We start from the raw sequence: 17,964 nt of genomic DNA on the forward strand, positions 1-17,964 counted from the left end.
TTTTTCTTTTTGAAAATAGATAAATATTGTACATCTTTTAAGACAAAATCTATTATTTATATAAATATTATGTTGATATTTGTTATTAAAAATGACTTACAAAATTAATTGCTCATATTTATATTAAAGTTTAGTGATAAAAGTCATGAATAACAAAATATACAATTTCAATGATACTCATATTTTTTTTTATTAAAAATGAAGTTATAATATATTACATTTTTTCTTAATTGTTAATCCATATTTTATTATTCATAACTTTTATCACTAAATTTTAATATAAACATCAATACTTAATTTTGTAAGTCATTTTTTAATAACAAATATCAATATAACATTTATATAAATAATAGATTTTATCTTAAAAGAGGTGCAATATTTTTCTATTTTGAAAAAAATATTCGAACTAAATTGAAATAAATATATTGAAGACTAAATTGAAACAAATAGACATATGTAGGGACTAAATTGAAATCAATATATGACACTTGGTAAGGATACTGAGACGTGACAGTACCTTGCCACGTGTCATATTAAGGACCTGACACGTGACAATTTTTTTTTTTAAATTTTAAAAAATTAAAAAGAAGTTAAAAAAACTAGAGGGTGACATGTGGCATGCTTTTAACGGTGTTGCTAACTTTTTTGTCTGAAAGGACCTAATATTGAAATACTCTTTCAAAAGTTGGGACGAAATTAAAACTTTTTAAAAATTGGATATCAAACTGAAACTACGAAAGCGGTACTATCGAACTGATTAAACCTAAATTAAATTAATATTCACCGAAATAAATTTACTTTATAAGTGATTTTTAGTCTATTATAAGTGATTAAGATATCATAAAATTATCAAAATATCTAACTTTGACTATTTTAAAAACAACTAATACCAACATCATTATTGCATATACAATTTGTTTAATCATTTATAAAATAAAATTAATCTTGTTTATTTATATATACCTAACCACTTAAGTAAGCAAACAATGGATGGGCAAATTAATACGTTAACCATTACTTCCTATAATCTTTATTCAATCTACCGCGGTAAGCATGTAAGCAGAAATTGAAATTGAGAATATAAATATATATTCAACTTGGACAACTTGGATAGAACTAAGATTTTTGCCCGTTTTCACAACAAAATTTGTGGATTAAAATGCCAATTGGAAGTCATCTAACACTTTCGTTTTATTAAGAGAATATCCCATTAACATGATCCAATTTTCATTAAATGTCACTTGTAGTTTTTTCTATCATGGTGAGCTTCGAGTTTACTCAGTCCACTTTGTGTTGTGTTGCTACTCTTTTATAATTAATGTCTGATTATGATCCACAGTGTACTAAATTTAAGGTAGTTGGTATTGAGAAAAAAGAAATGGAAGAAAATTGCAACTTGTATAGATACTATGATCAATCTAACAATCCAATTTTAGATGAAAGTCAATTGCACAAGTCTTAATCGTACAAACTAATTAATCCTTTCACACTGCTACAATTGAAATTTTTTAAAAGCCTTTAAGGGAACGCTTTTAACAAAATAGAGTAAACAAAGTCAGCTCGTGGCGATTCAAACTTAAAATAAATAAATAAATAAATAGAACCATAAAAACAAAACGATGCGATGGTGACTTTATTATTGATTATAGCATAAATAAATGGATAAACCCCATCATACCCTTATACTGGGTCCAAGATAAGCATGAATCATTTTACTTCTAAAATCTGAAAAGAAAGATGTTTCAAATTTGGTTTCTTCTTAGAGGCAATTTACGAAGAGGCGTTTTTCACGACACAATGTTCAGTGGGAGCTTTTAGCCACTGGAATGGCCCATCGTTTCCTTCCTCCAGAAATAATCTTCGCCAACGATTTAATCCAAACACATTAAAAATAAACGTTTTTTTATACTTTGAAATAATTATTAATTTTTATAATTATTTAGTTTTTGTTTAATTTCTCGAGTAAATGTATTGATAAAAGTCGGTACCTAACATCAGAAATATAGATCCTAAAAATATTGAGCATGAATCATATGAAAATCGAGGCTTTTTGCGAGTTTGAGTTTAAGTAGTTCCTTTGTTGTGAGTTGACACTATCCAAATTTTCAATGTTATACGGATTATTTATTAATAAATAATTTTAGAAAGGGACCTTTTGTTAATGAATGACCATCAAATTAACTCAGCCTAATAATAGAATAATATCATCATTAATTTCAAATAGCTACAAATTCAGAACCACACACACATACACGCTAGCTATCAACACCGTATATTTCTTCAAATGAAGAAAAATTTAGCCCTCTTATTGAGATGATCACAGAGGTTTGCTAAAAGAAAATTCAGATTTCATATTAAGATATAAACCTTACATAGTTGTTCAACGAAACTTATTTGTATGTATTTATAAAAATGTAAGTAAGAAAACAGAATGCATAAGTTTCTCAAAATATGAAAGACAAGCCAAACGTGTCTCTGGTTTGGAGACAAAACATTCTTTATGAAGAATTAAACCACTAAAAGTGCAATGTGATGCATACAAGTTAATTGTCTTGTAAATTCTACAAGAAAACAAATACCACAAAAAATCATAATTTCTGAACACAGAGACAAACGGGTCCATTATTAGGCCCATTCAGTAAAATTAAAACAAAAGAGATCTTATATATAGCTTTCGTGACTAATCGCAATTCTTAAGTTCGGGGTGCAATTATTTTGCGGCAAGGTCTTCCACCCTGTCAAATTTCTTGTGCACCCCAATAGAACAGGGATAATTGTTTGCCGGAAAAAAAATTGAATTTATTTTAATGTGTTCCGAAAAATGAATTCCTGGTAGAGTATTGTATAATGTCAAAATATTTTTATATCTGAAAATATATTTTAATTATATACAGTGAAAGTGGGTGCTCACATTCCGGATTCGCCATTCTGGAACATAGATTTTTTCCAAATATTAATTTTGTTTGATGTATATGAGCACATTCACCCCAAGTTGGTGAAGAAGAGAACTAAAATTCTTGAGTTTTGCATGAAAGAAGAATGAAAAGGAAATTTTGAACCGGAACAAATATTCCTTAATATATTCCGGAACACCTATTTTGAAACTATTTTTCTGTATGTCGGAATAAAAAATAAGGAGGTGTAGGGATATTTTTGTTATATTTTTAATGAAGGGTGGTTTGGGGAGTTCAACTTTTACGAAGATGCAGGAAGAATAATAGGGAGGTGCAGGTAGAATCACCGCTTAATTGTTGTGAGCTGTTTAATGGGCTTCAACCTCTAATATGCAATCTCTTGGGTTGGGTACGGGCTGCTACTTTAACACGTTGTTTTTCTAATGGGGTTCCTTTTTCTTTGTCACCATACTTTCTCCATGTAGTGTATATAAAGACGATTATGGTATTCACAAACCAACTTTCACTCCACCCGCGTTGTTGTTCATGAACTTTTCATATAATTTAAAAGTAGAATCACATTTTATCACTTTAATAATAATAATAATGTGTTTGTACAATTAGGAATTATATTATCCAAACTACAATATTTACGTTTCAAAATATTCAATCCATAAGAAGATAAAATATCAACATTACATTTTGGATTACCCTAGAACGCAACAAAATAAATAAAAGAACCAGTATCCAGATCCTCCAATCTTATTCAAAATGGGTTTCAAATGACATCATAAATATTTATCACACACTAATAAGTACTACCTTGAGCCAGCAATAAAAGGACAACAGTGAAACTCTGGTAAATATAAAAGAGAAAAGGACAAAAAGTTCTTTTACAAACTTTGGGGTGCATAGAGTAATTATAATTGATGTAGGACGAAGGAGCCTTCTTAAAATAGACCCAAACAACACATCCAAATTTTTTATTCGTACTTTAAACATCAATTAAAAGATAAGAACAACACAATTCTCTATATGAACCATTAATGTATCACTTTTCTTCTTGGGCTTCGTCCCTTGTTTTATATGGTGTTATCCAATAGTGCCTTTAGTGTTTGATAACTTCCAAAAACTCTTTTGGAACATAATTTCCATTAATCTCTTCAACCTCACAATAATTCGCTTTCATAATCGAATAAATAATGGACATTATGAAAGATGAGCCATTCATATGTTTAAATGTAATTTTATTATATTTTTTCGTTAACTTTATATAAACATTTTTTCCATTTCTAAAGTTTGCCGATTCACTCATTTGTGTATATAAAATAGTGACAAAGTTAATATATATATATATATATATATATATATATATATATATATATATATATATATATATATATATATAATATGATATAAATTACTAATTTAAAAGACGGTGCAACTTTAATGATGAGACGTATTAAAAGAAAAAAATATGTGCAGGTTCAACGTGTATTTCCAACAAATAGGAATATAATTTAGTGGTGAGAATATAATTCTGAGTCTAAGTTTTATACTAAATAAAAATGAGAAAGTTGAATATTATATAAAGATGGAGACTTATAAATTTATTGTCTTAAGATTTTGGGTTAGAGTGATGTCAATTCCTTATGTGTGAGTTGGATTCATGTTCTATTGGTGTTATATCTTTTCAGTAATCATCTCTCAAAAACCCCAAACAATTATATCAAAGTCAAATTTGTGTGGTGACCAACTTAGATGAGACTTTCGATATCAAAAGAGTTAGTGTCCCATTAAGAAAATTAAATTTACCTTCTTTAAAGTTTTTATAAAGATTTTTTTTTTATGTATTTTAAAGAGTTGAGGTATAAATTTAACTGTGGCAAAGTGAGTCATTGAGCAGCATCTAGAAAACTATATTTAATGTAAGTTAAATTTTGCAGAAAGGCTTATGAGAATCATATTTATTGTAACCTAACCCGTATTAGAATGAGAGAGAGGGTTGATCTGAACAAATATACATATGGATCCAAAATAGTAACGAGAGGAAAGATAGAAAGCGTCGTTTTCTGTTGCTGTTTTGAGATTAAGAAGCCATAAATTGCGTATCTCTGTGAGTGAATGCAAGTGTGTGTGGGGGTGGTAGCCCTAGTCATAGTCCTAGCCATAGCCCTAGCCCAGCCCTGCAAACTAAGGTAACTGAAAATTACTTGTTGAAGTTGGGATGAAATTCCTGTTATATACAGATAGCAGATGAGTTCCCGAAGTTTGATGGTGTGGAAGGGTCCTAGCTATGACCTACCCTTGGTTTGCCTTCAAATGGTAATTAAACAGTATCATGGTCCCTTCAATTCTTCCACATAATTGCCCTTTAACCAACATGTATTAGCGTTCGAGATGCTTAAATTATGTAAACACTAACAACCTACAAAACTAATGCTATCCCACAACCATCCACTGCCCTAATTCATTTTCTTCTGCTTAATTACCCATGCAATTCAAAATCTCTACATGCATATAACCTACTTTATTCTTTCATTACACTTTTCATATTCAACCTAAGAATTTACGAGTGAGTTAAAAGTTCTACCTTGAATACAAATGAATAACATAAAATCAAAATAAGAAGAAATATCCATAAATTTATTATCTTAATATTTTGTATTGAATGTGATATCTTGATTTTTTTTATATAGATTATTATTGTCAAATTTTATCAAGGTGTTTCTTTGAAAAATCTTAGTATTTTAATCGGTAAGATAATAAAAAACCTAGCAGTAGCATATGAGTTAGATTCAATTTTGGTGACAACTTGGATAATAAGTATAATATAAAGTAGGTATTATTAAGGTTTTAGATTGGTTGTAGTGTCATAATTCTTTTAAGATACTGATATTTTAACTCACTTTTTTTTATTCACTTTAAATCCACCATTCTAATCACCCTTCAATTATCACGTTACACTAATAAAAAAAAATCAAAATAGAAAATTGAAGAGTGATTAAAGTGATGGATTAAAAGTAAGTAAAAAAAGGTTGGTTAAAATATCATAATCCATCTTTTTATACAAGTTATCATGTTTCATTAGTGTATATTTTTTTACTTGAAAAACCTCACCTTCAACTATCTAATACTCAATTTTTAGATTTGCATATTTTTCTATTACGTAAATTAAGATGTGGTGTGATTTTGATCTCTTTAAAACCATTTTATTAAGCTTTTACTTCATATTTTTGGTGATGAATACAGTGTACCCACCTTAATCGAAACCTGTAGCTTGAAAAATGATATCTCGCAGTTTTTTTCTAACACGTTATAATTTGCAGTTATTGGTAGCTTTGATAATGCAGCGAAGTGATAGCGTTCGCATAACAGAAAGCATTAATTAGCTAATATTATCCACCGCTAAAAGTTACTATCTCATATTGTCTAAAGTCCAAACTATGTTGCATCACTAAACTTTAATTTACATAACTCATCCATTATTCTTATTAAATAAGATTTAATATCTAATTAAATGTCTTTTGTCGTGTCTCTTGCGAATTCTCAATGAATTTAAGGATATTCATTCCATCGTTGTAGTTATTTATAGCCAGCATAGCAATTTCAATCCTGATTTATTTTAGATTAATTGAAACTCAGACGTACCAGTATTATGTCCTTTATTACACTTTTCAACTTCATAATGACTAACTATCAAGTTCATAATATTATGTATATTTAACTGTTATAATTTTAATAATCAATATATATATATATATATATATATATATATATATATATATATATATATATATTGTTTTAAAAGGAAAACATTCAATTATTACCGACAATTTTTTTTTGTATATATAAGATTGTAGTTTTTCTTACCTTACGTTTGTTTTCCTTGTAGAACAAGGAAAATAAAGTCGAAGAATAGATGAAAACCACCTAAGAAACCCTTATCATAAGAAAAGAAAAAAAGGTTTTGAATCCGTATTCAAAGAAGGATAATTGAAATTCGAAGAAAGAAATGAAATGTGGCTAAATGGTGAGTTATAAAGAAAAAAGAGATTTCCAAAGTATTATTTTCACCTTCCTAAAATACTAAGTACACGACAACCTTTCTCTTTGGTGAACCAATTTATGCTATAAATCAACTAAAACCCAAACTATTTTTAATATATGCACTACCTCAAATTTCTATTCTCACCCCTCTAACTAAAATACAAATATTTTGTTTATTTAAATATAAAACTAACTGAAATAATAGAATACCTCAAACACACAATTAAATAAATTATAACTCACATAAAATGTGAATATAACGATCACATTTCAATTTGTTTTACACTCTTTATTTTAGCACAAAAATAAATCCTTACAATAGTAATAATAAATATTTTATTCCTTTGTACAAGAAATTTGTTTGTCACAAATTATTATTTTTATTAAAATGCCATTAATCATTTTACATTTACCAGTTAAAATAACATAAATGGCATAAATTTATACGATACATTTTTTTTTCACTTGTGAGAATTGGAAAATATGGGTGGTTAACAATAATTAGTTAGATGAAAAGCAATTTAACAAAAAAAGAATGACAATTCGTAATAATTTTGAAGATATTTTTAAAAATAAAAAAAAATTATTACTAAATTTAGTCTTATTAATTAAATTAACAATTTTTGAAATAAATGATAATTAATCGAATAGCACTGCAGGGGAAACCTTATACACGAGAGCAGCTACCCCAATGCATTATTTCTAATGAGTTCCCTTGTCGGTAAAAAATATCACAAGATATATGAGTGAGTTTTACAACATAAAGTTGAACTCAACCATTTTTTGTAATTTCAAAGAAAATCATCCAATCTAATAAAAAATGTGTTATAACGTACTATCTCCTGTTTAAAGATAAAGAAAACCAAAGAAGAAAAAAAATTACATATATACATGATTTGTTATGAAGTACGGCTCAAAAGTTTGAGAGGCTTAAAATAAATTTAAAAAATAAAGTTTTTTATTTAAAATTTATATTTTTGAGATTTTTTAATGTAAAATTTATTTATTAATTGTCATAATTAATTTTATTTAATATTTTTTTTATATAATATGATAATCTATTTGATTTTTCTTGAGATAGCGAGGGAAATTTAATCTAGAACCTCTCTCATCCTCCTTTCTAAACCCCTTCAAACCCACCTTATTTTTCCAGATTATTAGCATGAGAGATCAATATCTAACAAATTATCATGTTTTAAAGATTTTTCACAAATATCTTCATACATTTTAAATTGTTCAAATCTACTTTGAAGTGTGATAATTGCTTTATCTAGTATATAGAAAAAGTAATTAATTCTAAATGATTATTGAAGAGAAATTTCATTCTTAACGCTTTCCTCAAATTATTTCTTTTTGCGTCTAATATGTTTTTTTACGAAACTTAGGTTCTTCTCAACTCGATAGTAAATATTTTTTTTCCTAAACTTGAATTACCTTTCTACAAAAAAAAAAAAAAACTAACTTTGAATTAAGCTCCAATTAATCTATTATCCACCAAAAGACTAAATCCTTATCTAAATAATAGTTTCGTAAAAAAAAAATAGTTTCTCGTCAAGATATATGTAAAAGAACCCTCAAAACTCATTTCTAATTTCAAAAAGTACCGAAACAAAATTTAGAAAAGAAACACATTTCTAATTCTAATACAAATCTAAAATATAATAAAAAAAACAATACAAATAGAAATAATAGACATACTTACAAAAAAATTTGAGATGAAAAAATTGGTACATATGAGCAACATCAGATTTAAGGAATATAATATGTCAAAACTTAAAAAAAAGAACTCTTAAAAGAAAAGAAAATAAGGAGAGACAAGAGAAATCTCAGAGAGATAAAAAAAAAAGAATCCATTTGGATTATAAGAGAACAAATATAAGTTGTAATTACTAAATTATAATTTACTAAATAAAAGTTTTAACTCATTAATTATCATTTTTAATACCAATAAAAATTAACATACACTAATAGTGACAAAATGAACTTTATTTCTTTAAATTGTTAGTAAGGGATGAACCCACAATTTTTTCCTCCTTTTTCTCCCATCTAACCACTAAGTCACCTTATCACTCTTTATATAATATATCATTTATCATGATTCAAGAATGATATGGACATAATTTAAAAAAATGATCTATCTCATCTATTAATTTATCAACTCAATCGATATCATTAATAAAGAGAGGGAGACTCCAAAGGTCTGAAGTTAGAACAAGTAACTGATGTTATTCATTATGAATTCCAAAGCGGATGAATAATCTTCACCCTTATGTTAATTCAACATCCCTAATTTTTTTATTTATATTTTAGTTTGAAGTTAGAGGTGCATGTATATGTGGCAGTGATCCCATGATTGAATGATTAAGTTGAAGAATTAGCAGTATTAGTTAAAAGACATTGGTTATTTTGTTTGATGAAGCAACATATGGATTAATTAAGAAGCCCCCTAAAGGAGCATGATGAGATTAATGAAATTGTTTATGTAATCCTTGGTTAATGGGTCACAATCATAAGATTTCCTTCACGGAAAGATAACCCACCCCGATGATTATAGTATTGTAGAATAATATATTCACCAATGAATGCGATTGGATCAACAAATATGATCCAACGCGTGACTCCTTTCAGAATTTATTAATCACTTTCTGGTTATACATGTTCACCACAATTGACATGTATAGAAGAAAAACTGTGTGAGAAGTTAATTAAAAAAGAGAGAAAATGGTAGGGTTTTTGAGTAATAAATAAAGTTGAAGGTTAAACCACATGGAAGACATAATTTGTAGGGACATTCACACCACATGCCCTCCACGTTAAGGATCACCCTTCACTTCACCTCAGCCAGCGTGGCACCTCTCAGATACTAGTTGTGCCATGCAACACTCCAGGCTAGCAGGGTTAATATATATCTCTTATTATCAACAGATAAGTTAATTATGAACACTAATTAAGCTTCATGTAATGAATTTTACTGCTATAATATATGCATGATTGAATCTTGTATTATAAAGATATTCAAATAGCTGATCTGGGTAAAAAACCAGTTTATCAAAAAACAAACTTTATCTGTTTCACCTTATTTTAATCTTCTGTAAATGATTATAAAGAATGTTTATTCATATAACTCGTCAATTCCGAGATTGAAGAGAGTGATAAAACTGATATGTAAATTGGTTTAGGTATGGTTTAATAATGATAATCATTTTGTTTAGATAAAATGTTATCTATCCATGTGGTTAAGTGTATGTGTTTTGATTTATGTTTAGTTTTCATTCTCTTTAGTTTTAGTTTTTCTCATTTAATTTAATTAATCCTTGCAGTTTTTCACCGCAAAATTTCATCTTATTATTACTGAAAAAAATATAATGTACATGAACTCTTTTTTTTTTTTGAATACCTAACAATGATCGCCACATATCTTCTTAATTTCAATATTGGAATACTATAAAAACTAAATCTGAACAAAAAATTAAGAAAACCATGAAACAGAAAAAAAAAGATTACGGAAAATATTAAAAATGAATGGAAGGATTAAACCATTAAAAAATGTGAAGAATATGATCACAAAAATTTCTCAAATGAAGAGTTAAAAATAAGTGTGACAGAGAAAATGAGCATAAAATCAGAATGAGTGAAAAAAAAAAAACGCAAAGAAGCTGTAAAAGAAAGCAGGGGCAAGCCATACGGTGAGCAAAAATATTTCATGAAATGAATGAAAAACACTTCAAATAAATGAAAAAAATATAAATGGACAAGAAAACAATCTAAATAAAAAATTATATATAGATAAGCTGAAAAAAAAATAATGAAGCTTGATAGGGAAAATTTTTGTTCTCGAGAATGTAAGTTTTATTTTAATATATAAGAATAAATTAAAATGTGATAACACTATTAAGTTTGAGTAGTAGTTGTTATGCTCATTTGAGTCTATGATGAAAATCTTAGATTAATTAGAAATAAGACAATTTTATAGTATATAGGTAAAGTGCAAACTTTATCTTACAAGTCAATTTTATGGGGTTGAATTAGACTTAATAGTCCACTTCTAATATGATATCAGAATCATTGTTTACAAAATTATAACGGATGACTTATTTCTAGACTCACACACAATATAAGTGGATTACAAACTTCATTTTATGATTCAGAAAATATAGTGTCAATAATTAGAAAAAAAATTGACTAAATTAAATTTGAAACAAGATAAATTACGTACATGAGAAAATTGAAATCAGTTCTATTTTGGGAAAATTTGATTTTCATATTAAATATGGTTTTTAAATACGAGTTTGAAAATTATACCTTTAGAAATAAATAATGTTGAGTTATACGACAATGAATTCTGAACAACTGTTGACAATCGGTATATACATTTACTAAAGTATAAAATATGAATAATTATTTGGGTACCCTAAATTTGATCTATTCTGTCAGGATGTTGATATTTAATTTTGATAGAAAATAATATGTATAAAAATTTGGTATATAGATATATCATGGTTGCGATTATTTGATGTGTTAGGTTAGGATGAATGTTATTATCAAAGTTGCGACTAAAATGAATTTCTCTTGTCTAAGGACTCCTTCTTTTCATATTCTTATGATTTATGTCTTCTTTTTGGCTTCCACGAAACTTTACTAGATTCCTTGCCATCATCAATTAATGTTGCATATGCATGCACATTATAGAAGCATAATGCAGGTGGTTCAAAGATAAAATAAACACAAGGAATAATAAAAGTAATAATAATTAATATTGCCAATGTTTCGTATTTACAGCGCACAATATATATAGAGTCGACAATACGAAACAAACCAGCTAACATATACGCATAAATTAACAAAATGCACATAAAATAAACAAACAAAACGCTCTTTCTCTCCCTCACTCATTCACTTTTCAATCATATAACTATATTATATAATTTCATCATATACATCAATACTTTTTACACCGTGTCACCTTCATCATTTCATACATCTTTACCTACCTTACTTCTTCCACTCTTCAACATCCTTTTAAATTTCTACCCTATTCTTTTACTTTATCTTTTTTTTTTCCTTTTAAATTATATATTATTCATTCATGTCTTCAAAATAAAACTATTAGACATAAATCATAATAATGGTGATAAATGGACTTATAAATAATTAATAATTTGGACCCCACTCTTGGGCATTATATCCATTCTCATACATTCAATAATTGAGTTCTAATCATTTTTTGCTTCGCGCTTCTTCTTCTCCCTGTGTATACGTATATCTCATTTCAACCAAATCAATTTTTAATCAAAAAATACATTTTTCATGGTTGTTGATAAAGCTTCGACGTATAAGACCCACATCGTTTGGTGTTTTCTTTTCTCACCCTCAATTAACCGGTGATATGTTTATTAACAGAGAGAGATAAGATTTAGCTTAAAAAAATTATTTTTATATCTAGAATAAACTAAACAATAGTCTCAATTTTATAAATCCACGAAGTTGGCGATTAAAATACTAATGGTATATGTATCTAATTATGCATGTATTTGTACTGTTTAAAGACTCCACGCAACTAACTATATATATATTTCTGATAATTTGATATTTTTATTGATATTTAATTATATTTTTCTAAATTTAGAAATATTAGTACATTCGTATAGTTGGTGGTTAGTTTGATGTGAGAGTAAGTGAAGAAAATGGTCATTTTGATTGAAGTTGGAAATGTGAAAGCATACAATTTTCTTTTCCGGTAAAATGCCAAATAAAATAATATTGGGTCATAAAGTCCACCACGTTGAAGCACGTTGTGGGGTCATTACAAGTTAATGGTGAAGTCTTAGATCCAAAAAATACAAAATATGAAAATAAAGCTCACTTTATCACCTTCTCCTCTTTTACATCTAATATCTAATTGGACATTTATTCACATTGAAGGAAAAAAAAGGGGAAGAATTGACTCAATAACTCTATATAGTTAGTGATAAGTATTGCACGTACAGTCACCTCATTGTACGCACCATTGTGGATGGTCCCTAATCAAAATTTTAATAATTGGTGAAACATGTGGAGTTACAAGATTTTTAGTTATCCAAAAATTCATTCTATTTATTGTGTTAGGTTGTAGCTAACTGAATTTGTCACCGGTTACTTCCCTTCATAAATGGTCTTCGTCTTCACAAAGAGACCTAGCTACTTCTACCATCTATCTACCCAAGACTAATTAATTCATTCATTCATCTCACACAAAAATAAAACTTAAATAATTCATCACCATCAACTAACTATGTCAAAATTAGTAAAATACTAACAATTCTCCTTTAAATCACACACACAAATAAACTAAATAATTCAATTTCTTCACTAAAACATATTAAATAAATCTTAGTTAGTATTCTTAGACCACTTGCTAACAACACCTAATTAGTATTTCTTAACTACACATTTCAAGTTCATTAAAATTCCAATGCCGTGTTCAAAACAATATGTTTGATAAATTCCATGTTAAATTATTTGAATTCTTTCCGATTTCGACCGTTAAGTGAAGTATTACACTAATATGAGGTGAGATGATTATAAATATAATTAAAGTTTAATCAAAATTGAACAAAAGCGATTACTCTATTGATATAAATCATAAGATAGTTTATTTTATTTTTTTCACGTGTAATTGTAATTGGAGTAAAAGCACCTAAGTTGATTATACCGTTGTTAAAGGAAACTTGGGATTTAGAGTTTTATGATTAATGTGATTAATTAAAGGTCAATGATATCCTTGGGAGGGAGAAATATGTAATTTCAGATTTTGTTATGCCACTCAATTCCAAAAGCTCCCAATAAGCAAAGCTGACCTACATGGCCCAACTTATCATCTACATCGTCCCTATCTGCAGGCTGTTCCCACTACTACATGTATATATATAAATTTAAATTTTTGTTCATAAATATATATCATATACGCATACAAAAAATCATTAATATTAATGGTAATATAAATTAATAGTATTATCTTTTCCATTTTTATGATTATTATTTTCCCTTTAAAGGATCCATGGTATAATTTATCCCTTAGCTTTTCTTTTGCTTTTTCCAGCACTAACGTATGACACACATAAGAGAACCCAAAGCGACTGCTCTAATATTGTGTTTGTTTTCTGAATCCATAAAAAAAGAAGAATAGAAATAAAAAATGAGCGAAGATTCCACAGCCCTAATCATAAAAATTAAAATAAGAGGAACAATAATAATTATGCAGAGATACAGCAGGGAAAAGTTAAGAGAGCTTAATTAAAGGGTAATATTTGCATTTTTCTATGATGAAATTGACAGATCCCACCACCTAAAAATAAACAAATCTATTCACCCCCACAAAAGCATCCTCTCTCCATGCGCACAATAAAACCCCTGAGAGACTATACTATTCCCTTTGTTTTCTGATATATTCCCTTTTTTTTTCTCAAGCTGTAATTGCTTAGCTAGCTAGCTAGGTAGGGACATCTCTCTCTATCTCTCTCTCTCTCTATGCAGCTTGGAGACAACACAGCCATGGAAACCTCCTCCGGTGAGGCTGTGGCGGCGCATGACGGTGGCGAGGTGATTATGATGGATGCAACTTCCGGTGAAGAGAAGGGAAAAGAGGGTGGCTTAGAAGAAGAAGAAGGTGACAAGATCAACAGCTCATGTGCTGGGAACAGATGGCCCCGCCAAGAAACTTTGGCTCTCTTGAAGATAAGGTCGGATATGGATGCTGTATTTCGTGATTCAAGTCTTAAGGGTCCACTTTGGGAAGAAGTTGCAAGGTACACACACCCAAAAATAACTATATCTATATCTATGTATATATAGATAGATAGATATAACCAGACGTGTGATTTAACTCAATTCATTATTCATCTATATTTCTCTCTTTTTCTGGTTTTTGTTTTTCTTTCTAGTGTATCACCTCCTCTATCTTTGTCTTTCTTCTCTCGTTTTGAAGAAACCATGTATGCTGGAAGCTAGCGAGAGCTTCTTCAAGATCATGCATGGTGATTTCATGAACTTCATCAATTTCGAAACCAAAAAGTTTTTCAGACCCATTTCCTGTCGCTGTATTTTTTTATAAACCAATTGGGAGGGAGGGAGCGGGGGAAACCTTATAATTTATATTTTTATGTTTGCCTATAAGATAATAATTAATTAATCATCTTTGTTAAAATCCGCAGTATATCAAAATCACCCACATGTCTGAAATTCTTCTAACTCAATCTTGTGTTATATACATATATAGCGAATCCATAGCTGCAATGAATCATGGTGTGAGTAAAATTTGTAAGTTTGTGCAGGATTTGCTGAATCGAATTTTGTTGAGTTTATCTTTGTCATTTTTTGGTTTCAGCCTCTCAGTTGATATTTTCTGCGTCTTATTTATTGTTCAGTACTATTTTAGGAATCAACTACCCTCGTGTTTTTCATCAGTACGGCAAAGCCGTCTAAATTTTTACCCTTCTTTACGTGAAAGGAAGTAGCTTTATTTATTTATTGTTTTCTTTTCACTATTTTCAACAGACATATGTATTTCATGATGAAATTTGATCATTCTCTTTCTTTCTCTCCCTCGCTTTATGTATGTGTTTAGGAAACTAGCAGAACTGGGTTACCACCGAAGCGCGAAGAAATGTAAGGAGAAATTCGAGAATGTGTACAAGTACCACAAAAGAACCAAAGAGAGTAGAAGCGGGAAACAAGAGGGTAAAACCTACAAATTTTTTGATCAATTACAAGCCCTTGAGAACCAATTCATTGTCTCTTACCCGTTAAAACCACAACCCACTTTGGCAACAACAAACACGGTTGCATTATTACCTCCCCCAACAAGGCCTAGTGATACAACAACAATCTCTTATGTCACCGCCACTGTTCCCTCCACAAACCCTACAGCAATATCTCCATCACCACCTCCACCACCACCACCACCAACCAATGCCACCACGACAACCACCATCACTTCTCCAACAGTGCAAACCAACCCTAGAAACCCTCCACAACCCAACAACAATAACCATGACATCCCTTACACTTTGCCTAACATGAACAACCTCTTCTCCACCACTTCAACCTCTTCTTCCACCGCCTCTGATGAAGACTTGGAAGAGAAGTACCGGAAGAAGAGAAAGTGGAAGGACTACTTCAGGAGGCTCACAAGGCAGGTTTTGGCCAAGCAAGAGGAAATGCAAAAGAGGTTCCTGGAAGCCATAGACAAAAGGGAGAGAGAACACGTGGCACAGCAAGAGGCTTGGAGGATCCAAGAAATGGCAAGGATCAACAGAGAACACGAACTTCTTGTCCAAGAAAGATCAACCGCAGCAGCCAAAAATGCAGCGGTTATTGCCTTTTTGCAACAGTTATCTGGTCAGAACCAGAACCCCTCAACACAAGCCGGTGCCAATTTTCTTCAAACACCGCCGCCTTCACAACCACCACCTCCACCCCAAGTATCACAACTAAAACCACCATCCCAACAAGCACCATTGGTGATGTCAAATAATAACAACATCGAAATTCAGAAAATGAATAATGGTCACAGTGCAGTTGCTGCTACTCCTACAACTGCTGCTACTGCTATTTGCGTTGTTGCTACGACTCCCACTTCATTGAACTCCTTATCTTCTTCTAGGTGGCCAAAAGCTGAAGTTCTTGCTTTGATAAGGTTGAGGACGAGTCTTGAAACCAAGTACCAAGAAAATGGACCAAAGGCTCCACTATGGGAGGACATATCAGCAGGAATGTTGAGGCTCGGGTACAACAGGAGTGCGAAGAGATGCAAAGAGAAGTGGGAGAACATCAACAAGTACTTCAAGAAGGTGAAGGAAAGCAACAAGCACAGGCGCGAGAATAGTAAGACATGTCCGTATTTTCACGAACTGGATGCCATATACAGAGAAAAGAGCAAAAGTCAGAACCCCTTTGGCGCTTCATTCCTGAACATGAAGGCACATGAGATGATGGAGCCCTTGATGGTGCAACCGGAGCAGCAGTGGCGACCTCCGTCCCAATACGAGCAAGGTGCAGCGAAGGAGAACAGTGAGAGTGAATACGAAAGAAAAGAGAGAGAGGAGGAAGAGGAAGAGGATGATGAAGAAGAAGTAGAAGAGGATGAGAATGAAGAGGGGGATCTGGAGAGTGTGGAAGATGAAGGAGGGAACCGTTATGAGATTGCGACAAATAAACTTTCTTCGGTGGACACAGTTGAATGAGACAAGATAAGGAAGTTTCTGATTGGATGGAGAGTTTAATTTTAATTTATAATTTGAATTTGAATTAAATTTATTTGGGGGTTTTAATTATTTAATTTGATTTAATTTGAAATTTCCAATTCGGGGTTAGGAAATGTCAGTGAGAGGTTTTCATAGCAGATAGACACTAAAGGGTATGGCACAAACACCTGCACTATAAAATTCAATTCTTTAATAATGAGGCATCTAAAAGCATGGTGGTGCACAAGGTACCTATCTGACACACTTTCTGATGATGGGCCAGCTTAAAAGCAGATGATTGGAGTTGTGGGTCACATTCCGGCCGCCATGAACTGGGATCAGAGTAAAGATCGTTAACAACAGTTCACATGGGCCAGCAAAGCAGAAGAAGTTGTAGTGGGTGTACATGTTTTAGCGCTCTTTAATTTATAATGTGTAAAGTGTAAATTGAAGATGACAGACAAACAGAGAGAATATGAGGTCCCATGTATAACAGTTTAATAAGATAAAAGAAAAACTCACATGCAACTCTTGTAATTTTCCTTTACTTTCATTTTATATCACGGAACCACTCTGTACTTCTACTTTCACTTTCTTCTTCTTCTTCTTCCTCCTCCAACTTTTAATTACTTCTTCTTCTACTTTCATTTTTTCACCATTCACTTTACAACCCATGACAAATTCTTCATTTTTATGAGAATGAAAAAGTGATTTAGTTAAAGAAGATAGGGCACGTTAAGTTTTGGATTAGCTTGGTCAGCTGTCCATTCTTGCCAATTAATGTCCAACACACTGTTATA

General features: G+C 30.2%; 1 protein-coding gene across 1 annotated transcript; it reads left to right on the plus strand.

Moving 5' to 3' along the window:
• The first annotated feature begins 14,311 nt into the window (after positions 1-14,311).
• Positions 14,312-17,754, plus strand: LOC114191519 (trihelix transcription factor GT-2-like). The gene is made up of 2 exons (XM_028080730.2): positions 14,312-14,728; positions 15,547-17,754. The coding sequence occupies exons 1-2, from the start codon at positions 14,451-14,453 to the stop codon at positions 17,162-17,164; spliced, it is 1,896 nt and encodes a 631-aa protein (XP_027936531.1). The 5' UTR covers positions 14,312-14,450; the 3' UTR covers positions 17,165-17,754.
• Positions 17,755-17,964: the final 210 nt, after the last annotated feature.

This window comes from Vigna unguiculata, chromosome 7 (genome assembly GCF_037176805.1).
Source record: "Vigna unguiculata cultivar grain cowpea cultivar isolate G323 ecotype 2 chromosome 7, ASM3717680v1, whole genome shotgun sequence".
NCBI classification, from domain to species: Eukaryota; Viridiplantae; Streptophyta; class Magnoliopsida; order Fabales; family Fabaceae; genus Vigna; species Vigna unguiculata.